This window comes from Vigna unguiculata, chromosome 8 (assembly GCF_004118075.2).
Source record: "Vigna unguiculata cultivar IT97K-499-35 chromosome 8, ASM411807v1, whole genome shotgun sequence".
Taxonomy (NCBI): domain Eukaryota; kingdom Viridiplantae; phylum Streptophyta; class Magnoliopsida; order Fabales; family Fabaceae; genus Vigna; species Vigna unguiculata.
The window spans coordinates 31,313,591-31,339,284 of NC_040286.1; the positions used below are offsets into that span (position 1 = coordinate 31,313,591).

The following is a 25,694-nucleotide window of genomic DNA, read 5'->3' on the forward strand; positions in this document are numbered from 1 at the left end:
CTATGACTTGTCGACTTTTAATCTCCAATTTTTTTTTTTGTTATTATATATCTCGGTCACATACTAACATTTTTATTTTTAGGGACTCACCTATGCGTTGAATTAGGTCTGGTACTGTTCATTCAATTAAGCAAGATTTAACTTAATAATGTTTTAGACTATATTTTACTTCTAATATCAGCTTAAAGTGGGTATTTTGTCATTTTTATCTTATTTACGTCCCTAATAGGATCTAATAGCAGTTTATTGATTGAGAGAATGAAGATTGAGAGTGAGACTTTCTTTGATATAGAGATATGTACTTGTTTGAGTAAGAAGTTCACTGAAAAGATACAACACTAATGAAACATTGGTCCAATCATATTAGGTATTGACATCACTCTCAATCCAAGACCTTAAGATAATATATTAATGAGTTTTGATCCTTGTATAACGTTCTACTCTCTTATTTTTAGATAATGTAAAACTTAAACTCACACTTGGATTCTTAACGAAGAGTTGAAGATAAAGTTTGTGAATGATAAATGATTCCATGAATATCATAAATAAATAAAACTTTAATTGATTAAAATATAATATATCCTTTTGCCTATTGTTAAATTTGAATAGAAAATGATATTTATTTAGGTAAAATTAATTTAAAATTAATAGAAAATAGAATCTATTTAGTTGTAATAAAATTTTAATAAGTATAATAAATTTAAAATAAAGCGTGATTGGTTGAAAATTTATTTTAATTGTTGGTTGAATTAAAAATTATAATAATATTATTAGTTATTGAACAAATTATAATAATATCATTATTAATTATAATAGTAATATTTTAATTAATTTTCTTTTATTTATTTCTAACTTATTACTCTGATCACTCCTTAATTATATTAAAGTGATAAGTTAAAAATAAATAAAAAAAAAATCAAAATATCATTCTCCTATTTCAAATTACATCTTCTTAACCATGCACACTTCACTCTTGCAACTTTGGTAATCACATAAACAGTAACATTATAAAAAACATGAAAAACACGCTTAATGTTTCTATGTCTGTCCCTCGATCTAGCCGACTTACCGAATTTAATTACACCAATGATAAATAATAAGTGTTTAAGTTTTTACAATAATGTTACCCGTATTTACAATAATTTAAGATGAGTTAAACTTTTAAAAGAGAACCCAAAGTCTATTAATAGCATTCTATTTTAGTGCAATAAAGTGATAGCTTTTTTTCCAATTAAATAACAGAACTCACGGTTCATAATTATGATTACACCCTTTAAATCTTACACCTGATCGTTAACCTCATTCTGGTGCGACGACTTTTTGGATTGTTACAGACCATTTTAGAAATTGGACCTCAAACCCAATATGAAAGAGGAATTCTAGATTTTAATTTTCCTTTTTATAAAAGAAAAATTATCAATCCAAGCTTTTATTTATTTGTTTGTTACATCATTGCAACTGCTGCTGTTTTTTTTTTCTTGCTCCTTTCAACGTTTGGGTATGAAGCGTCTGATAGATTTTTTTGGCAAAAAATCGTATAAATTCTTTACATGAATTCCGCACTCAAAAATTGAAGCCCGCGCCTAAAATAATTTAAAAACATTTTCACATTATATGCATTAGTTTTAAATATCTATAATAAAATAAAATAAAAGATAATATAGAATACTAAGTTAACTTTATTTATGGAAAACTTTTACTTTAGCTTAATCGAAGTCATTAAGCTAACTAAAATGTCTTGTTCTTGAATAAAAAAAATATCTTCTCTAACATTGATAACTCAGCCGAGAATGAAACTCAAAGAAAGAAATAAAATAAAAGTTTTAACTTTTACCTTCTCACGTAGCTGTGACAATCACGCAATTTTATATTAAAACATTCCATTTTAATCTTTATTTATTGTGTTTAGATTGTAGAACACAGAACATGTTTTTAGTGTAGAAACTAAAATAGAATTAGTTTTAATAAAAATGAAACGAGTAATTGATGTAAGTTAAAAATAGAAACCAATAGCACCAGTTTTCTTACCGCACAGGTTGCGTAAAAAACGCGCCAGTATTTTTTCCGATTGGACGAGAGGGATCAGATCAGAACAGGGTCCCCTGATATCTACTTATTCGGGTGCAATGCAAGCATATTCTGTTCAAAACTAAATACGCTGGCGTTTTGTTCCCGTGTCAATTTCTGCAAGCACCACCACACCCTCTCTTCTCTTCTATTATCACCACCCTCTTCACACACACTCTCACTATCTTCCCTCTCTAATCTCCTCACGTAACCCTTGCATCCTTCGCCTTCTCTCGATTCTTCCACCGTAATGGCCACTGCCACTGAGAAGCTCTCCGCTCTCCAGCCCGCCGTCGCCGGACTGAAAGAAATCAGGTCTCGCATTCTCTCAATTTCAATCCTCTACTCTCGATTTCCTTCATTTTCGTTTCTGTTTTCGCCAGATCGGAATCTGATTCGTGTTTTGTTCCGTGCAGTGAGAACGAGAAGAGCGGATTCATCAACCTCGTCAGCCGCTATCTCAGGTGAATCAATCTCCGAGATGGAGGAACCTCTTCTGCATTCGTGCTTATTTGTTGTTGATCTCAGCGAATCTTGCTTTTAAATGCGTTGCAGTGGCGAAGCGCAGCATGTGGAATGGAGCAAGATCCAGACGCCTACGGACGAAGTGGTTGTGCCTTACGACACTTTGGCGCCAACTCCTGAAGGTAACGAATCCTCGCGTTTTGTTGTTTGCTTTCGTCGATTTGGTTTTGTAAACAGAGTTCGGTGTTGTTACATGGAACGCAATTGGTGCAGATGCTTCGGAGGTGAAGAATCTATTGGACAAGCTCGTGGTGTTGAAGCTAAATGGAGGCTTGGGAACAACTATGGGCTGCACTGGTCCTAAGTATGCCTATGCCTATATAGATGTTATTCTTTGTTTTAGATACCAGCGAAAGTTAGTCGAGACTTAAGATTGGGATCATATACATGAAATTTTGTTGATTGTTAATCTTTAGTTTATCTAAATTGATTATGATCCGAAAGATGTATTATATATATGGTTAATGCATGTAGATGTAGGTATCTGTACTGTGTATGGCGTTTTGTTTGAAAATACATCTGCTATCCTTGTGTCACCTTTTACAAAAGAAAATAAAATGGGAGCTACTTTTCAATTTGTTGAAAAGTAATTCGACGGCCTGTGCCAAGTCGAAATTTCTGGTAGTATTATATTCTTAAATCACCATTTCTGGCGAGCTGTATCTGTATTTAAGGTTAATTGATATGCAAATCAAATGCAGATCTGTCATTGAAGTTCGTGATGGGTTGACATTTCTAGATTTAATTGTCATCCAAATTGAGGTTATTCTCGAGTCCTTCGTTTACTTGTTTTTTATGTTTCCCCCACTTGTATGGACTTTCCGCTGACGAATTCATTCAACACTCATGATGTAGAATCTCAATTCCAAATACGGAAGCAATGTTCCTTTGGTTTTGATGAATTCATTCAACACTCATGAGGACACTCAAAAGGTACTCACTCTTTATTTGTTATTTATCCCCTTTGCCTAGTAATTTATAATCTGAATTTGCTTGTAAACTAACAATTTTACTTTTGTAGATTATTGAAAAATACCAAAACTCAAAGATTGAGATTCATACTTTTAACCAGGTCTGTAACTCTGATTTCTTGTTTTATTATATTTTGGATTTTATGGACTTTGATTTAATTTTTTTTATATTTTGTTGCACTATTAATAATTTATGCAGAGCCAGTATCCTCGATTGGTTGCTGAGGACTTTCTGCCATTACCTTCCAAAGGGCGCACTGACAAGGACGGATGGTATGACTTCATTTTTCATTTTTGTACTGGATTATATTATTGCACCGATTTCACAATTTACATCTTCTATTTTATTTTTCTGAATTAGAAATGCTAAAATGGTGTATGGCTACATGTATAATTTAGACGTAAATCTAAGCTGGTCCATATGCATTGGTTTGTCATTTTTACGTGCAAACTTCTTTGATGCTGATTATTTTCCATATCTCCGGACCAATCACGTTTACTACTTATTTGCTCAGGGCTCTGGTAGTCAACTTGTCACTGCAACTATTTTATTTAGTCAAATGTTTCTTAACATGGCATTGTTCACTGCTCATATTTTGATGGATTGCTTGCTTATGTTTCTGTACACCTAACTGGTGTCATTTTTGTCTCCTAGTGTCAGAGGGGTTTATTTAAAATTAAAATTTTATAAGTTTTCTCTTTTTGAAAAGAAGCATAGCTGATAGCAGAAACCTACGGATAAATTCACACTGCATTGATACCAAGAAGAAGAACTAGGTTTAATACTAATAATTGAAAACTATATATTTAAAGGTTTATCCCATAAATCTGCGTTTTCTGAAGTAACTTGTATATCTCCTTTAAGTTTTTATCTTGTTGCCTACATTCTAAGGAGCCATAGAAGCTTCATTTCAACAACTAATATGTAGAAATATCCTCAGATCCTTTTTGTTCCTCGACTCCACCTTTTGGATAATTACGCCGTATTGACACTGAACTTTAGCAATTATGTGCCTTTTGACGTTCATCCAACCGACTTTATTTTTTCTGGTATGCATCACTTGTATCCACCACTTAAACCCAACATATCAGCCATCATGATGAAAATTGTTCTGGATGTAATTGACTTTTCTTCCTTGGAGGAATTCTGGTACTGTGTAAAGACTGCTTTTGACTTTCCTCAAACTTTTTTGGCCAGAGCTTGCCGTGAGTGTGATGTTTGTTATGTTAAACCCAATTACATATTGTAGGACACAATTAGACACAATTTAATATATGCTAAATGTCATTTAAAATATAAAAGTAATCATGTTTTTATGTCTTAGATCCAAGTACTACTATATTTGGTTACGTTGAAAGTGATACCCATGATTTGTGGCTGTTTTTCAAATGGAAAGAGTTCAAGATAGCAAATTAACAATAAGCTAATTTGCAAATAGTCTGATTTGGCTTATGTGTAATTCCTACGCATAGGTACCCTCCCGGCCATGGTGATGTCTTCCCAGCATTATATAACAGTGGCAAACTTGATGCACTATTGTCCCAGGTTAATCCTAGACCTGAACTTGTTTCTACTTGGACTGTATTTATTTATGTTTTCATAATTATTATCATAACTTTATTTTTATTCTCCTTTTCTTCTTACAGGGTAAAGAGTATCTATTTGTTGCCAATTCGGATAACTTGGGAGCTATAGTTGACTTGCGTATCCTTATTGTTCATTGGTTCTTTCTGTTTTGTTTTTAAATATTTTTTACTACATTGCTTACTATTTATACATAAAAAAAGGTTTCTTTAGTACTATCAGTGTACTTGACTCATTGATGTAGAAATCTTACATCACTTGATCCAGAACAAGAATGAATACTGTATGGAGGTAAGCAAAGATGGTTTCTATCTTGTAATTTTTATTTCAGACTTCATTTTTTCATCTTTTTTCTTTTCCTTTTTTCTAATGCAGGTGACTCCCAAGACATTGGCTGATGTCAAGGGTGGCACTTTGATTTCGTACGAAGGAAGAGTTCAGGCATGTAATCTTTACTGATCTCATTTCTGTTCAACCAAGGTTTCATTTCATTATTTCTGGTTCTAATTATAAAAAATTTTCAAGTCTTTCTATGTAAACTTGCTTCTATGTGATATATTTTTGTAATTTATATTTCACTGAAATAAAAGAAAATCTATCCAGAGTTCAATTTTCATGCTCTCTTCCTCCTTTGGGTTAAATGAGAAAATTAAAAATCATTGAAATCTCAAAAACGTTGCTATTAAGTGATATTTATCTATGATTCTTTTATGCAGCTCCTGGAAATCGCACAAGTCCCAGATGAACATGTAAGCCACTAATGAAAGCATTAATGTATTGGCTTATTTGATTTAATTATTTTGTGGTGTAATAAGGTTGCGAAGCCTAACTGATGCTTATTATGTTTTTATAATTTGACTGGAGAGGTCACATCAATGGATACAAGTTTTCAAAAAGGTAGTAAAAGAAAAAAAATAGAAAGCACGATTCTTTTTAGTCATTTTCATTCAACTCTCACAAGTTTCCACTGTTGAAAGTGTTTGAAGGATAAGGGTGAGATCCAATTTATTTTATGGAAATATACATTAGCAGCCGTTACTTTGGTACATAAAAGGAGTTCATATCTTGATTCAATTGCAGTACGTCGTTTTTACTTTGCAAGAAGTTGATAAGAAGTTGTGAACTCTAATTATGGATGTTACCACATTTTTTTACAAAAAAAATCCAAAATCCGCATTGATGATATAATATTTATAAAGCTAAGTGGCAATACTTTCTTTTTTGCTATTCTTTTATTCAATTTGTGGTAGCTGGAACATGTGGTAATTAACGATGTTGAGTCTTAACTTTGATGGAGACTAGAGAAGAAATTTTCGAACTATTCCATTCAAATGTAATGCTGTCTTCAATGCAGGTCAGTGAATTCAAGTCAATTGAGAAGTTCAAAATTTTCAACACAAATAATTTGTAAGTTTTAGTGGTTAGTGCCCTTGTTGTTTTAGATTGTATACTCATGCATATATTTTGACAATAATCTGTAGGTGGGTCAACTTAAACGCTGCTAAAAGGCTTGTTGAAGCTGATGCTCTTAAGATGGAAATTATTCCGAATCCAAAGGTTTAAATTTGTTGTCTTTCAACTGATAGCCTGTCTTTCCTTCTTTAGGATGCTGTATTGTGAGCTAGTTGTTTGAGAATTGATATTTGGTTAGGAAATTGCTGACTAACTAAATCTGTGGATTTGTAGGAAGTCGATGGAATTAAAGTTCTTCAGCTGGAAACTGCAGCTGGTGCGGCCATAAGGGTACTACGTGTTTGTTAACATATTAATGAAGTCTTCTTTACTGTAAGTTTCTTCCAGTGCTAATATATTCACATCGTTTCTAACAGTTCTTTGACAAGGCTATTGGTATTAATGTTCCTCGATCACGGTTCCTTCCAGTGAAGGCAACTTCAGATTTACTTCTTGTCCAGGTTATAAACTTTTCCGATGCATGGCACACAATCTTACTTGAAGATTTTAATATTTTATTTGACATAATTAGTTGTCTTTGTTTCTTCAGTCTGACCTCTACACCTTGGAAAATGGATTTGTCATTCGGAACAAAGCTAGGACAAATCCTGAAAACCCTTCTATTGAACTGGGACCAGAATTTAAGAAGGTTAAGATTGATATTGCTATTACTTTGTGTTAGAGCTTAACCATAATACTAAATTTCTTAGTCTCCTTCACAGGTTAGCAACTTCATGGGCCGCTTCAAGTCAATTCCCAGTATTGTTGAGCTTGACAGTCTTAAAGTGGCTGGCGATGTATGGTTTGGAGCTGGTGTTGTCCTCAAGGTATTTGATTTAATCCTTAGTTTCTGTGCTTTATCGTCTTTAATTTTAATTATGAAACTGACCTTAATAATTCCAATATCTAGAACTGAATACTTATATAACTATATTAAATTTCTGCCCTCAATATAATTTGGTTAAATTATGGATGAGAGAATTGTATACTCTTATGGTTAATGCAAGAACCTTCGTAAAAGTTCCTCTCATTATGATTTTTGTTAAACTTGTGTTTTTATAAGGATAAAGCTTAGATACAGTACCTTACGTGCTTTTAGATACTATTCTCCAATTAATAGAGTTTTATCTTGGGAGTGAGTGTTTTTCTAACACAAACATTTATTTTTCGAATTAGCCTAGTGGAACTCCAATTTGATTGGTTAACAATCCCATAAGTATCTAAAGAATTGCATATAATTTTTAACTCTTTTATTATTGTTCCGGTGCATATCCAAAAATCACGAGAATTAAAAGTATACATAAATTTATAATAATAAGAAACATGTCACTGCATATTATTTTATGAGAAAACATTTTAGTAAGATTTCTATTTCATATTAAGAATGAAATGTTAAAATAGAAATAAATTATTCTTTGTATTTTATTTTATTTATTACAAAATAAAATTATTCTTTAAATGCTGTGTCGCTCAGTTTTTAAAATATATAGTTGTCAAAAATAATTTAGTATTATTAATCACTTTTAGTTTATATAATAATCGTAAATATTCTTAATATTTTATATATTTTAAAATGTACAAAATTTCTTAAAATATAATAAAACTATAGGGGATAACATTGAAGAAATTAAATTATCGGGATCAACAAACAAGGAAAGGACAAACTATAGTGTCAAGCTAACCCAGGCCAAAACCATCTTAGTGAGGCTCTCAGTTATTATGATTAGCAGTAACTTTATTTGGTTTCATCTTTTTAAAATAACATCCTCTATGGAATTTTAAAAAAATTATAGGTTAAAATATTTTTTTGGTTCTTATTTATTTTTTCTACTCTCAGTTTGGTTGATTTGTTCCCTTCCGCTTTTTGTCATGTCACTTTTCTTATGAATAAAATAAGTTAATTTTGTCAATTTAGCACTTCAACACTGTTAATCTTTGGTTGACAACACAATTATATGATGGTGTGATTATGTAGCACCAAGTTAGTGTCATCAACTAGTAGAACACCAATTTGACCTAATTGATGAAAGAACCAATTTCTTTTAACAGAATATATACACTGACCGAACTGAACCTAAAAATTAAGAAGTGGGTTCAAAAGAGTAATTTTTAATCAAGCTAACATTATTTTGCTTTCTGATGTTTTGTGGTGCCTTGACAGGGAAAAGTCAGTATTGTAGCAAAGCCTGATGTAAAGCTGGAAATTCCAGACAGCGCTGTCATTGCGGACAAGGTAATTAACCATATATGAATTTTATTTGTGAGCATGAGGTTGTAATTCTAATATCTTCTAGGTCTAAAGATTTAATCGTGTTACGCAGGAAATTAACGGCCCGGAGGATCTGTGAGGAAGCTAAGTTTCGAACTGTGAGGAAGCTAAATAATTTTTGAAGTGTCAGACTGTATTCCATCTTTACAGTCTTTTCTGCTATTTTATCAATTACTACTCCCAAGTTTGATAGGAAAAGAAAATAAGTTGCTTTTTGTTGAGAGGATGTCTCGGTATATGGAGGTTTGATCGTTTGTCTTGTGATTATTCTGTTTAGAAATAAGAATTTGACAAAGGTTGGTTATGGGTTTTTCGAATATTGTTTTAGCGTGCATGTCATTTTTACGCCAAAACATACTAGTTTTTACGCCAAAAATCACTATTTTTGCCCCCCATCACATTAAACAATGAACATACTAGATTGTTTAGAGGGTAAGCCGAAGAATCGCACGATGTATTACCAGGAACAGCGGACGCCAATTCCTTTCGGGTGTGGGGGGGCTCGATCCTTCAACATCCATATTTTATTATTTTAATATTGTTTAATATCGTTAATAATTTTTTTTTGCAAATGATTGATAACACCAATATGAAGACTACTTAGTGTTGGAGTGAGTAAAATTAATAAATGAATTTAATTTGTAGAATTGTTTTTTATGATTTATGTATGTTATAAAAATCATTTTAAGCCAATTAACTTTTTGAATGTGAAGCCATGGTTTTTAAAATATCAATTTGTAAATAAAACCCTTCATGTGAAAAAAACTGGAAGAGTGAAACTCTGAATGAAAAGTTAACTTTGGGCTGTGGCCAGTAGAAAACGTTATAGAGTAGCTCCTGGGACGCTTCTTCCCGCACCCCATAATTTCTTCTGCACCCCAAGTAATTTTCAATTTCCAAAATTAGCTCTTGACTATTTTGACCAGCAGTAAACTTAAAAAAAAAAGTTGTGCATCACAAACCCTCTCCACTCCCAAACTCCACGAAGCTCACATATCCTATTTCTATTCTCTTCACATTCTCGTGCTCCCTGTCCTGGTATTCTTCTTCACTTCCCTGTGCTAGGGTGCTCCTTGGTGTGTGTAGTAGTGTGTCTCGTTCAAACCCCTTTTCTCTACCGTTTGTTCACACCATTCACATTCATAACTAATGTCTTCGCTTGTTAATTATTTTGAACCATTAACACTAGAGTGGGAGTGTTGATTTTGATTTTGATTTTTGTGAAATGATGAACAAAAAGAATCCGTAAACTTAAAGCCACGTTGCTCTGGAAAACGAAATTTCAAAAATCATGGAACACGGAATTGGACTTCCGATGAAGCACTCAACTTCCTCATCGCAACTTTCGGTGATGATTTTTTTCCAAAATGCATTTCATGTATTTCTAAAATTTTATTCTAAAAATTTTATTTCGCAAATTTTAAAAAATTTCCAAAACATGTAATTAGAAAGTAATTTTTAGGAAAAGTAAAATAGTCAATTTAAAAATATGGAATATGCAAAGTGACTGTAGGGTTATAGAAAGTAAATCCCACAATTATTGAGTTGTTTTGGGCCTTAATTATCGCAATTTGTATTTTCCTAAACGCTGTAACCGAAATTCATAGAAAATACAACGCTTTTAGAAATTTTCCAGTTTATCATTCTAGCTTTAATTAGTATAGCAGCCAGTTCTTCCAATCAAGTACTGTATGTTATCGTCAGAATATCGCAAAAAAATGTTAGATTCTTAATATTAGTAAAAGCAATCATTTGTGACCACATTTTTAATCTTATTTTAGAGTTAAAATTAAAAAAAAGTAAAAACATTATTTAACCATTTTATAATTATTATTTAAGACACTTCATGATTAATAGTGCCAGCTTCCATTACTCAAACCTTAATGGATAACCTACATCTTAATTAAAATCATATCCACCATCTATTCTAGAGCTTCCCAAAGACTGCTCCAATGTCATCACAAATTCCGGAAACTAATATGATTCAGAAATCATGTATACAGTAATCCATTTTATTTAGTTTGAAATATAAAATCTGTGTGCATTAGTGTTAGTATCTTGACAGAAAAACAATATTATAGCAAAGCCTCCGAGACAGAGGAGGTGACAAGGACGACACAAGTGAGAAGGTGGTCATGCTGCGATGAAAAAACAACGATTAGAACTAAAATTATACCTAAAATATAATTGCGGTCGTTTTTTTATTGAAGATTTAATGTTACGAAAAGCTCAATTACAAGAAATCCGCAGTAAATTGTCACCCAATTGAACAGGTTCGTTATGTGTTAGAGAAGTTGTCGAAGAATGTGCGTATGTGTTCCAAGGACGTGAAATGCTGATAAATTCTGCTTTTGTTTTGGTTAAATGCTTAAATTTTGTATCAGGTGACACTATCTCCTCTTATAGTCTTTTTCTCCCATGTCCGGTTGTTTTTTCTAACAAGTATTTAACGAGGTGACCTTTATAGAAGTGTATAAATAATCTTACATAGATGGATAATGTATTATTTTTTTTCTTCTTAAGTTTGTAGCGAAGAAATTATGTGTCTTAGTGCATAATTTATAATACTGAAGAAAATTCTTATGTCTTAACGCGTAGTTTATAACAGAGTAATCTTTGTGTGGTAGCGCGTAAGGTGAAAAAGTCGGTATTTCGTATAAATATAAAAAAAAATTATTTTGACAACTTTTTTTTATAATTTTAAGTTATATTTTTTAAGTAATTTTTTTTTTAATATTTTAAAATCATTTAAAATTTATCATATATTTTAAGAAAAAGTTATCAAAATTTAGTAGTGAAAATATTCTTATACTAAATATATTGTTACGAAGAATAAGTGTAGTGATGAAGTAATGTAAATATTATTGTGAATCCTTTACAAGTTCCAACCCTTTAGAAATATTTCTTCAATGTTTGTGAAGGAGTAAAGTAGGAAATGTTAAACAAAACAAACATAGGAATATAACATAACTATGATAAATAACACTTGAGTTCAATGTTTGTGTGTCCCATTTATATCAGTCTCTCAAATAATTCCTGTAGTAATAATATATATAATATTACATGGAGATTAAATTCTCATCTTGAATAAAGTTTATTATAAACCAACCATGGATATGATTTTATTAATTTATAAACTATTTTAATTTTAGGAATGTTTATTTTTAAAATAAATGGTTTGATAAATAATATTGATATAGACAAATTCATTAATCTTCATCAGTAATAAAGCAGATAAACTAATATTATGAATTCAAATTTAGTCTGGAACAACCTGACAGTTATGATGATATTGAAAAATTCAATCTGATCATTTAAAGAAATTCAAATTTATTTTACTTATAAAAATATTATTTACAACCAATAATAAAAAAATTACAATATATACAAAACTGCCAATAACGTAAAAATACAATTTGATGCAACGTCTAAACTTTGAAGTTAATATAATTATTTAAAATCAAATCAATCCATAACAACAATTAAGTAAATAAAGCTTAAATACAACGCCTAAAAATTGGTAACCAATTTGATCATACAAAATTAAATTAACCCACAACAATTACGGAAAATAAAAACTTAAATACAACGTCTTCAAATGTGTAATTAATATAATTATTTGAATATTAATTATTACGTTATTTATCATTTTAAATTTATTGAAGAGATTAATTTTCTTAATATTAATTAAATTAAATAATATAATTTTTAATGTTAATTATATTCACGATTACATAACAGTTTTCAAAAAGACTATCTGTATTTATAATATTAATTTGTCTGTGTGTGTGATTTTTTTTTTTTTGAGATAAAGAATAGTATAATAATTATTAATTTAAATTATATATATACATGTATTCTGCTTGTTACACAATGTGGCATAAATCTTTTATTTTTTTTCAATCGGAATTTTATTCGGTTTAAAATCTTAGAAATCAATTTTGAGTTTAAAGTATTTGATGGGGCTTTGATGAGGAGTAAATGAATATGGATTTTTTATTTATGTATCTTATCTTTGTTTTCCCTTTTTTTTTTCTCGTATAGCTAAAAAACGGGGAAAAGAATCATTCATTTTTTATTCTTTTCCCTTTTTTGAAAATATCATCTCATTTTTTTTTCTACTTCCATGAATTCTATAAGCATTTCTTTAGGTTGAATGTTAATTTCATGGCCAGTGTTTGTTTAAGCCATTTTATTTTCCATTTATTTATTTTCATTTATTACTACGTACTTTTATTTCATTCTATATTTATTATTTATCTTGTAGTGCTATTATAAAAGCAGCCAATTCTACAAGGTGACCCATCACTTATTTTATTTGATACAACATTTCTAAAATAGAAATGATTCATATATTGTTCTTTGTATTGTGCTTCGTGAGTAGCTATGATAATTCTAGAGTTCATGGCATTCAAAACACACTCGAAGAAGATTTGGAGATGAAAAAACAATTGCAACTTATGAACAAAACACCTGTGAAGAGTATTCATGTATTGTATTTTTTCTTATACTTTATTATTTTTTCCTTTTTTTTCTTGAATTTCATTTGATTTAATAAATAATTTTGATATATTTTGTATTTTTTTTAATTTGTAGACAAAATACGGGTATATTGTTGATTGTATTGATATTTACAAGCAACCAGCATTTGATCATCCTTTATTAAAGGATCATAAATTACAGGTATTATTTTTTAAATATTTGTTAATATAGTCAAATTTTTCTTTGTTTTTTTATCATATAATTAATTTTTCTTTATTTATTTAATTATAGAGAAAACCCAGTTTCCAGAACTCATTTGAGAAAACAAGCTTGAAGAATTCTTCTAACAAAATCATATTTGGACTTGAGAAAGATGAGTGCCCAGAAGGAACTGTGCCTATTAGAAGAACTACTATGAAGATGTAGGAGCAGAAATTGGACATGCTATCCAATTTGGGGGACCTGGTGGCTTGTGTGGTAATTGATCATAACACGTTAATAAAACCAACTTTTGTTTTTTTTTTTCATGGAATTTTCAAGATTGGAATTACCTTCCAAAGTTTATTCATTTTCCTTCCGTAATTTCCTTCTTTTATTTTAATCTCTATGCTTAAGTCCTCTCAAATATCACTCAAGTTTTATATTTTCTATGGATAAAATATATATAAGTATACATCGAATTCTATGTGGAAAAATAAAATTGAGTTATCTAATATATACCAAACTTTGTTATATAACATGAATAATTCAGTTTACTTGGTTAGCGTGGTTATCCAAAATGAATGTTATATGATGCTAATTTTTTTTTATCTGCAGTGAATGCAGAAAAGAATAGTGTAAATAGTAACATAAGATTATAAAACTTTATACATAGCATATATAGAGAACCTGCATTCACTAAGTAATAATACAAATTAAAACATAGCAGATATAAGAAATTGCTGTTTTTTGGAACACCAACTATTCTGTAATACATACTTCTTTTGTATTTGGTTAATCATAGCGAAGCAAATGTGTTGTAATTTTATTTTAATTTTAATACAAAATTATTTAATGTTTCATACTATTAATATAATTACTAAATTATTATTATTCTATTTTGACAATATTGAAATTTTTTATCTAAAATTATAAATAATATAATATTTATTAAAAGTTATATCAGCATAATTTAATTTCTATATATTATGAAATATAACTGAATAGTTAAACCGTATCCTTTTGTTTAATTATCTGTACGGATTATGTTAATGATCAATTGTTACTGTAATAGATTATTATTGGATTAAATATTAATTCATGAAATATATTTTTAATGTAACGCCCCAAAAAGTAATAAACGTCCTATATCAATATTTAAATATTATAGCATTAATAAAGTATTTCAAAATAAATTCACATTTTATAGTTTTTATACAAAATAATGAAATACTGAAAAATAATTTTATTTGAATAAATTCATAAATACTTCAAAATATAAATTAAAAAATTTAATACAATTTTGCAAAATTATAATTCATCATCATTATAATATTTTTATCTTATACTTCATTCTCCTATTCCAGTTCAGATGTGCCATTATCACCATCAAAAATAAATAAATAAATATATATATATATATATATATATATATAAATAAAGAAGGAGCTTAATATAAAATAAATAATAACTTATAAAATAATTATCAAAACGAATATTTGCTAGAAATCAATCCTTAATTTAGTCATTCTCATTTTCCAACTTATTTCACTCTATTTATTACTTCAATTCAATAACTTATTCAACGATACATATCACTACATGAACCATCCCAAAAATATAAACAGTTCCCATATCAAACCAAATACCAAAGTGGTTCAAACAACAAAGTATATCTAGACTCGGTTCCCGAAAGACAAGTGTATTGAATAGACTCGTGAGACTCTGCACTGGTCATACTTACATTCTCATTCTTATTTCAAAACTTGTATCATGAATACCAATGTGACTCATCAAGTCATGACAGACAGGGTTAACTTCACTAGCTCTCTAAGTATGATACTTCATATCATACCGTCTGCTAAGTGAAGTCTCTTTCAACTCTCACCACCTAGACATCTTCCTCTATGTGAGTTGAATATTAGTAGAGTCAGGATAGTCTCTCATAACAAATCCCCTTCGATACACTTTGACTCACTCTAAATTAGCATTTTTCCTTGAAAATAACTAATTTGAATATTAATATCGTACCAATTTTCACAAACATTCTTACATTAACCATCATAGCTCAATACAATCATTATTACAATTTATGGTATGAAAAGAATAACCATATAGTAAATTATAAATCACTTCTGAAAATTCAAAGTCTTCTAATGGTAGCAAAACTAATGTAATCAAAACATATAAGTACCACACATAATTCAAAACATCATTTCAATACCTTCATTTTATTCTAATTCAATCACACAATCAATAATTCTCAACACCCTCTCATGATTCATAATCCAGTTCAATTATACATATCTAACGAACTAAAACTAACCAATAATCCACATAACAGGATATGTAAATCCAGCAAAACCCACCCTCTCAATACCTCTCTATCATCATTCACAGTTCACAATACAATAGAAATTCAATATAAACTATCAATACATTCACATTCAATAATTAAATCTCATTATTTATTTCACAAAACCCATTTAAGAAAATCACATCTACTATCAAGTTGATCTCATTCTTTTTCATTTTTTCTTGATTCACTCGGAAAATTTATTTAAAAAAAAAACATACAAAAGACATCTATTATATTTATAAATCACTTTTCCCTTATCTTGTAGACTTTGTTTATCTTTTTCTTAAATTAGCTTTCACCTATAGAATCATTCTATCTACATAACGAAAGGCACACAGAACAAATCAAGGTTATTTTTAACACTTACCTTAAATAGAAAGAAATTGGAATTTGTTATTACTTAAAATTTTATTACATTTTTGTTCGAAATTTTTAAATCAAATGAATATATTTCTTTTAATTTAATTATTATTTTTATATCAAACATATTTTATTGTAGCATTTGAATTATTTACACGATATAATTATATCATTTATCAAATTCCTAAATTAAAAAGATTAAATTCATTTATTTTTAGATTTTAAGGACCAAAACATATCAAAATTTTAAATAACGAAAATTTTCAATTTCACACATAAATGTAGGAATTAAAAGCACATTTATCCTGTTACTTACTATTTAAACTTTCAGACAAATTATAATGTAACACAGATTTTAATTATTTAAAATATCTAGATTTTATAGTTTGAATGAAAAATAATTAGTTTTTTTAAGTATTAATTATGTTTTGAATATTAACTTTTATAAGTGATAAAATTCAAAAAAGTATTCTTAGAAAATGAATCTTAAGATGTGGGAGATTAATTCCAACCCAAATTATTGAGATCAACAGCTACATTTCTAATGGTGTGTGGCGTGTGCGTACACGTATTGTAAAGTTTACTTATAAATATAGTTGTAGAAAGTTATATATATATATATATATATATATATATATATATATATATATATATATATATATATATATATATATATATATATATATGAGAAATTATTTGGATATATCTTTGTATGTATGAGTGCAAATACGTTAATTTTTTTATGAATATATTTGATGAAATATATTCATGTTACCCTTATTTATGTCCCTCGTGGTCTATTTTAACTCTTTGATTAACTTGTTTTCTCCTCTGAAGTTAGTAATATGTGTCCAAATAAAAAGGAAAAGTAAATAAATAATATTCATTATTTTTCTAGTATTAAAAAAAATATAAAATATAAAATATTTGATGTGAAAAATATTATAAAATATATAAAATTGTTGTAAAATGTTTAAAGTAACATTATAATATATGGACATGTATAAATTATGTTTTTAACCTTACACATGTTTTATATAAGATAATAATAATTAAGTTAATTATGTTAGACAGACAATGATAGAAGACATGTATAAGTTCTCTTTAAGTTTAAGTTTTTATTTTATTAAAACTCAAATATTATATAGTTATATTTTAAATAAATAAAAACAAATTTATCGTATATTTAAAAAGATACATCCACATTTTTTTTCTTACTTTTTACGGCCCTTTACATCTTTGGACCCTTTTAACTTTTAACCTGTTAACCTTTAAAAATATGTTTTCCTCTTTTATTTCTTTATTAAACTCGCTTTAAATACATATCTTTTATTTTTAGACTTCTTGTATCTTTTATCATATTAAAATTCAGATTAACATTTCAATAAAAAATTATCCTAATAAACCATATATCATTGGGCTTCACGGGGGTAGGTGCTTGCATAACGCATCCTACACCTTTGTCTTTAAGGATGTTTTGCTCATTCTTAACCACACTACCCTACCACTCTCCAATCTCTATCTCCTATTTGCGATCTACCTAATGCAGATCCAAGGGGCCCCACCTGTATTAAAAAGAAAAAGAAAATCTCTCTCTTTCTTTTGAATATTCAAGAAAGGGAAAGAAAAAAAAAAAAAAACGATAAACGTTATACACTTATTGGCTTTAATATCAAGAAGGACATTAGTATAAAATTTTAGATTAAGAATAATAACTGTTATAGTTAAATATGCATTAATTTTACCTGGTATCATGCTAATCAATATTAATTATCCGTAAACTTTTGATGATGTCATGACGACAAAAACAAAATTTATAAAGCAATAGAACTGTGTAAGAGATAGTTGTGTATCAACATCATCATCATCGTTCCTGGACTTGTATATATTTCGCGAACATACTTGAAGAAACTTTCAATGTTTAATACTATTTCACATGATTTATAATATTTAAGAAATTACTAATGTTATACTTTTAATAGAGTATTTATTCTAATTTTAACACTGAAGTGAGCACTCATGTTTCATTAATGAATATAAAGAAAAATAAAATCATCAAAACAAAAATATATTTTATTAAAAATTCAGACCGTGTGTCTAGATCTATATATATACATAATATCTTTCCTAAAAAAATATATAGTAATATGATTATCAAATTTTTTATGCGTATGAAAATGAATCCAGATACAGTTTTCTTCGTAAATGAATCCAGATACAGTAAAAATGTATCTAAATCTTATTTATTGTCACTTTTAAAAACATAAAAAATAAAATTAAACTTAATTTTACTGAATATATAACCATATTCGTTGAACGTTTATTGTCCATAACGATCACGTCTTTTTTTAGGAGAACTTAAAAAATATAAAAATTATTTTAGAAAAATCTCTCAGAAAAAGAAAACTTATAAATATATTATCTCTATAAATATTAATTCTTAAAAAAATTATATTGCTAAAAATAAATATTTTAATTCATATTCATCATCATCATTATTATTCGTGCCATGCACTATTATTGTTTTGCCTTGATACTAGAAAAGATGAGACGTGAGATAATATTATTCTACCATTGACATTTATAACGGGATAGGACAAAAGAAAAATTGCTCATGGCTCCTTCTTGACCTCATCAATGACAACTACTTCTAGAACTTTCAATAACATCTTAATATACAAATATTCAATCTTGACTATGTTGATTTAAGTTGAAAAAAATATAGAATTTATTTTAATTAATTAATTGCAATATATAAAAATTAACCTGATAATATGGATAATATACGAAAATTCGCTGTACCATGAGCATTATAATATTTAGGCAATATTAATCTGCAAATTAATGAGCTGAGTCAAAGATGTTAGGATTTGTTAATATCAAATACAGATTTGATATAACCATAGCAAAATTAATTAACTTCAACTTTTTGGATTACTCATATTAAATTAAAAGAAAGAGTTCAATGTCATTTTAAATGATTTTCATTAAAAACATTGAATGGTTTTCCTGGAAGATAGGTATGGACAGAGCTGAGAGCTGAACTGAATCATCGGTTTATTCATTTTTTTATTGTTTTCTCTGCACATCCAGTCTGGTCATGATATTATATATATATAAGGCATATATTACGAGAATAATTTTCTTATGTGAGAATGCAATAAATAAACTACAGAATTTAATTAACATTCAAAATATTCACAAAAATACAAATCCCTAAAATATTCCATTTATATTTTAATATTGAATCAATGACATGTAGTTCCAATGTATAACATGACTGGTAGTTATTTAACTTTTTTTGGTCAATGAAATTTAAAATAAATGATATACTATATTTCTCCAAATTTCTCTCTCTGTTTAATGTTTACAAAAGTTCCAATGCATAACAAATCGGGAAATATTATCTTACAATTTAAAAATACACATGAAAAACATTTTTTTATTAAAAAGCTGACAATTATTAATAACAGAAGTAAAAAAGAATCTTTTTATGTACAAATTGTTAAAGAGATGACTGTCATTTAAATGAATGTAATTATTTCATATTTAATTATATTTATGGTGAGACTTAAAAAACTTTATTTAAACAAAAAAAAAAGAAATTTGGATTGAAATAAACGTTTAATATGTTTGAAGTACTACAGATTTATTTCTTTGAGTAGTAGTACTCATCACAGCTGTGTTCAATGTATTGGTGCAAAGAGGAGAAGAGAGGGCAAAACTGTAAATGGCACACATCACGAGGGCAATCAAAATCACGCAATCACGCCCTTCGATTGGATATATTAATATAAGGACCACTGTACTGTTTGGACCAATGAACACATCTAACATAAAAAAATAAATAAAAAGCAATTAACCGATTTAGAAAAATATATATTTATTTAATCTCCTAAAAATTTATTTACAAAACTTTTTTAGAAGCTAATTTTAGTTTATAAGAGATATTTTCGTTCTTGAGAGATATTTGTAAAAAAAATGATGTATTTGACATTTAAAATAAATAAAAGCTCATAAGTAGGTGGGGTTGGGAAAACATTACTTATACGACCGTTTCTACTATAGAGAGTACCGCAATAGCAGCAAGTCACTTGCTTTTGCTAAACTCTTATCTCTTCACATTATTATTCACTTCTCACCTAACCTTCTTCTCTAGTGCTCTTCTTCCAGATCAGAAACTCAGCCATGGCGTTCCAGAAGATCACCGTCGCCAATCCCATCGTCGAGATGGATGGTTTGTTTCTTCAACTTCTTCTTCCGATCTGATCTTTTCTCTTTTTTTTTTTCTTTCTTTCTTTCTTTTCATCCTTCATTTTTACCTTTTCATGTTTCATCTATTTGTTCTCTTCATGATTACTGCTTAAATTTCTTTTCGCGTGGTGTGTCTTGTCGTGTCGATGTGCTCCCCCTGGTTGTCTTCAATAAGATATTTTGCTTGCGATAGGTGCTGTGGTCCACTACACTTCGTTTTCTCATTATTGGAAACATTACAACGTGATAGATATTTGTGTGTGTGTGTGTTGTGGTTCGAGGCTTGGAAGTATTTTTAGATATTTGATATTACTGTACAAAATCGTTTTATTGAATCGTCTCGTTTTCATTATTGTTACAGTGGAGATTTGATCCGTTCTCTAGTATTTTTTTTTTGTTTGGTGGAGATCTGTTCTGTTTTTTAGTGTTACAACTGCTGGTTTTGACTTATTTTTAAGTTAAATAAATAAAATTATACTGTGGAAAATAAAAAAGTAGGTTTTAATGGTTGTTCTTCCGATGAAGAACTTTATCAGTGGACTTGCTGAAGTATTGAAAACTTGAGGTGGTCTTTCGCGATAGTATATGGGATGAGATCCTTAGCTTGTTTGTCTTGTGTGTATGAGCTGGATTTATCAAGTTTTCTGGTCTGTATCATAATTGAATTGAAAGCGGTGATGACTGACAGTAACCTCCGTTGGCATTAATTACGTTTGCATTATTGTTTGGAAGGCTATATCTACCTCCATTTTTCCTTATTTTTAAAGGGAATTTGTTAATGATTCCCACCGTTTAAGCATGGGAAATATGTGGACTTTTTTTTAAAAACGAAGTTGTTGAGTTTTTAGAACAATGAATGAAATGAGGGAGGAAGATGAAAATTTTCAAGAGACATACGTCTAAGAGTAATTAGTAACTAATGTAAGGGGATGCTGCCGCAACTATTTCATATAAAATACCCAAATTATGGAATACCAAAATGTTGGCATTTTCAGTTTTACTCTTTGCCTTAAGTACAAAACTAGGGGCCTGATTGCTTTGAGAAAACTGTTCTATTTTGGTTCCTGTTTTCTAAAGTAAAACAATAAAATAAATGTCTTTACTGCTTCTTTTCAAAACATTTGAAAACGGATAGTAAAGTGAAAATAAGGTGGTATTTTTGTAATTAAAAATGAAAAAAAAACTTGTAATTAAAAATGAAAAAAAAGCAACACAGAAATAATATTTGGAAAAGTGACCTAGAATTTTCGATTTGTGTAGTACTAATTTCCATGGTGATTGTGTTTATCTGTGAGTCAATCTTTATCTGCTCTTTTGCCTTTGTCTTACGTTGCTTTTTGTGGATAATGCATTGCAGGAGATGAAATGACTAGGGTTATCTGGAAATCAATCAAGGACAAGGTGATTTATCATCATATTGCTATTAATGCAAGCGTCACTTTTTATTTTCTTGTGGAAAGTGCTCGTAATATTGATATTTTTCTATCATTTCTTATGGGATAGCTCATTTTGCCTTTCTTGGAGTTGGACATAAAGTATTATGACCTTGGTCTTCCATACCGTGATCAGACCGATGATAAAGTTACAATTGAAAGCGCAGAAGCTACTCTCAAGTATGTTATTTGTATACCTTGAACATCCCCTCCACCGAAGGGAAATGATAATTGTCTTTTTTATGTTTCTTCAATTATTATGTTTATGTATGTGTGTGTTCTAAGGTTCAGACAGTGTTATGATGAGTGAAGCAGACAAAATTTGTGTAGTTTGATTATATAGCCAATGATATGTAGAACAATTTTTAATTTTAGTATTTTTGCGTGTCATATAATGTTGAATTTAGACTGGTTAAGTGCTTTTTTATTCTTGTTTTCTTGCATAGTTGTTACTTATCCTTGTTCATCTAACGGTGGCACTGTTATGTAGATACAACGTAGCAATCAAATGTGCAACTATCACTCCAGGTTCGGTAGTCAAATCCTGACATATTCTTTTAATTTTTACCTTCGTTTGGTGTATGCTGGATAATAGTGGTCCCCTTGATAGTAGATGTTGAAGCTTATACTACTCTTATACATGACAGATGAAGCTCGTGTGAAGGAGTTTGGCCTGAAGAATATGTGGAAGAGTCCAAATGGGACAATTAGGAACATTTTGAATGGTAATTCATCTTACTTCCGTGAATTATTTTTTTGTTTAATGTTAAATACTACTGAATTCATATATTATGGGCGCTTGGTAGCTAATAAGTGGTAGGTGGTAACAGTGTGTATTTTTTCTATTGGTTGTTTGTTTGGAAATTTTCAGGAACTGTCTTCAGAGAACCAATTCTTTGCAAAAACATTCCGCGCCTTGTTCCTGGTACTAATATTAAAAAAATTATACTTAATTACTTCCTGATAAATGGAGGACTGTTGTATATCTCAACATTACCACTTGACCAGGTTGGACAAAGCCAATATGCATCGGAAGACATGCGTTTGGTGACCAATATCGGGCTACTGACACAGTAATTAAAGGAGCTGGAAAGCTGAAGCTGGTTTTTGGTATGCCTCTTACTTGATTTAGACAACTGTCCTTAGTTCTGAAGTTATCTTGTACTCAGTGACAGTGTCCCATCTCAGGGACATAGTTTTCATTGTTACATATTTTGGTTACTAAAGATTAATTTTATGAATTCTTCTATACTTGTAGTTCCAGAAGGCAAAGGTGAGAAGACTGAATTAGAGGTTTTTGACTTTACTGGTCAGGGAGGTGTTTCATTGGCTATGTACAATACTGATGAGGTTGGTTCTGCAGTGTCTGGTGTCACTTTAATTGGATATACTTTAATGATTTCGGGTAGTTGTCGAACTTCTATCTAATTTTATTATTTCGCATGTGATGCAGTCTATTCGTTCTTTTGCCGAGGCTTCTATGGCAACTGCTTTAGAGAAAAAGTGGCCACTTTATCTTAGCACCAAAAATACAATTCTTAAGAAATATGATGGAAGGTATACAATTCATTATGAACTTATTATATAATGATATTTAAAAACTTTTACTCTACCGATCCCGTTTGATTATATTTATTTACTGCAGATTCAAGGACATATTTCAGGAAGTTTACAAGGCAAGCTGGAAATCAAAGTTTGAGGCTGCTGGTATATGGTGAGTGAATGAGTACTCTTGTATCGTAGAAAGAAAATGTTCACATTGTACTGTATTTTACTTTTATCTGATGAATTTCGTAGGTATGAGCATCGGCTCATTGATGATATGGTGGCTTATGCTCTTAAGAGTGAAGGAGGTTATGTATGGGCATGCAAAAACTATGATGGTGATGTGCAGAGTGATTTCTTAGCTCAAGGTTTGTCTGATAGGCTTATTAACTTAGTTTCTTTCTTTTTTCAACTTCATTTGCATGGGTTTCTTTTCTTTAACTAATACCTATTCACCTTGTATTTAGGTTTTGGATCATTGGGTTTGATGACATCTGTATTGGTAGGTTTGGTTACAATTTGTTTTGAATTATTTAATTAATTGAACCAGATCTTTTATTTATTTATTTATTTATTTATTAAATCAAATTTAATAAATTTCTTTGCAATACGAGAGTTCCTGGTGTATGACTTTTGATACTTATTGCATTATGGCATGGGTTCAGGTTTGCCCTGACGGAAAGACTATTGAAGCAGAAGCAGCCCATGGAACAGTTACCCGTCATTTTAGGGTTCATCAGAAAGGAGGCGAAACCAGCACAAATAGCATAGCATCCATCTTTGCCTGGACAAGAGGGCTAGCTCACAGGTATATTACTATCTAACTATCCAGAGCTTTAGTCGTTGTATTTTGAAAGTTAGAAACTATTAGATTATAATATTATGTGATCAATTATGTTGACAGGGCAAAACTGGATGACAATGCTAAACTATTGGATTTCACTGAAAAGCTAGAGGCATCTTGCATTGGAGTTGTTGAGGCTGGGAAGATGACCAAGGACTTGGCACTTATTATTCATGGATCCAAGTACGTTAATTGTCATTGACATTGGCCAAGTAAATTTGCTTTTCTACTTCACATGTTTAAGAAACTCACTGTTCAATTCTTGCAAGTAGGCTTTCAAGAGAGCACTATTTGAACACGGAGGAGTTCATCGATGCCGTGGCAGCCGATCTTAGAAAGAAGCTTTCTGCATAGACTTGATTTAAAGGTACAGTGTCTCTTGGATCCTTCTTATTATAATTTTTTTAGAAGATATCATGTAATTACGGATATGGGTCAATTCCATCACTAAAGGTTATTTTGATTTTGTTTTTGGATTATCAGACGGACGGAAAGAGACTAGACCAACAAGGAGCAAACATGTGCCACTGTACTCTGAAGAAATAAGAGAAAGAAGAGAAGCACTGACCCTTGTGCTTCATTTGTTGGTTGGGAATGCAAGGGTTGCTTTTCTTCTCTGTATTGTTTGAACTGCTGATTTGTCCTATGTGATTTTGAACTCATCTCTTCCACTTTCCTAGTTATTATGGATTTTGCTGCTATTCTGATGCTTTAATCTTGCATTTTGTCTTCTTCCGCATATACCGCACATCCTTGCAAATTTATAGTGGCTCACCACAGCAAATAAATACAACATGACCAGCAAAGTGGCTGACCTTAATAAATACTACAGAATGGTCAGCAACGTATCGAACTTATTGAAAAACCAAATTAATCTTTCTTATTTTGATGTTAACTTTGAAATTAAAAGATAAAAATAAAAATAAACTTCACAAATTAGTTATTTATCTGTGGTTAAATTTTCTAATTTCAACTACTTGGCACTTGTTATCCTATTCATATGATGTGCATGTTTTTGGATTTGTTTGTGGAGTTGATTCTGGAACAATGGGATTTTAAAGTATTGATCAGAAGTAAATGTGAAAGTAATTCTAGTTTTGATAGTGAATGTTAGAAAATGAATTTCATAAAAAGTATTTATAATTTGTAATTAAAATTTTGGTGTGTGCAGTATTGAAAATTACTTTTAACGATCATATATAATATTTATGTTGATATCTTTTCTATTAAATTAATTTCCGGCAAAAGCTTAGGAAAGTTTGAAATTGAAAGTTAACTGTTAAAAGTTAAAAACAGATATGATACATGGAACAACTGTAAAGAAGGCATTAATGGGCAATAATTTGTTAC

The 25,694-nt window shown here is 29.6% G+C and overlaps 2 protein-coding genes across 2 annotated transcripts; both read left to right on the forward strand.

Annotated features, from left to right (window-relative positions):
• The first annotated feature begins 2,126 nt into the window (after positions 1-2,126).
• LOC114194649 (UTP--glucose-1-phosphate uridylyltransferase) lies at positions 2,127-9,186 on the forward strand. The gene is made up of 21 exons (XM_028084997.1): positions 2,127-2,382; positions 2,484-2,531; positions 2,623-2,714; positions 2,806-2,896; positions 3,294-3,354; positions 3,448-3,525; positions 3,614-3,664; positions 3,763-3,836; positions 5,037-5,109; positions 5,211-5,268; positions 5,393-5,439; positions 5,524-5,589; positions 5,865-5,897; positions 6,503-6,555; positions 6,630-6,705; positions 6,835-6,891; positions 6,978-7,061; positions 7,151-7,249; positions 7,323-7,427; positions 8,762-8,833; positions 8,922-9,186. Exons 1-21 carry the CDS (start codon positions 2,318-2,320, stop codon positions 8,946-8,948), a joined length of 1,410 nt encoding a protein of 469 aa, XP_027940798.1. The 5' UTR covers positions 2,127-2,317; the 3' UTR covers positions 8,949-9,186.
• An 11,093-nt stretch (positions 9,187-20,279) lies between these two features.
• On the forward strand, positions 20,280-25,059 carry LOC114194454 (isocitrate dehydrogenase [NADP]). The gene is made up of 16 exons (XM_028084677.1): positions 20,280-20,505; positions 21,880-21,923; positions 22,026-22,135; positions 22,446-22,483; positions 22,603-22,680; positions 22,827-22,880; positions 22,964-23,065; positions 23,214-23,305; positions 23,409-23,512; positions 23,601-23,669; positions 23,753-23,868; positions 23,968-24,002; positions 24,166-24,308; positions 24,405-24,527; positions 24,617-24,711; positions 24,828-25,059. Exons 1-15 carry the CDS (start codon positions 20,457-20,459, stop codon positions 24,696-24,698), a joined length of 1,239 nt encoding a protein of 412 aa, XP_027940478.1. The 5' UTR covers positions 20,280-20,456; the 3' UTR covers positions 24,699-24,711; positions 24,828-25,059.
• The last annotated feature ends 635 nt before the right edge of the window (positions 25,060-25,694 follow it).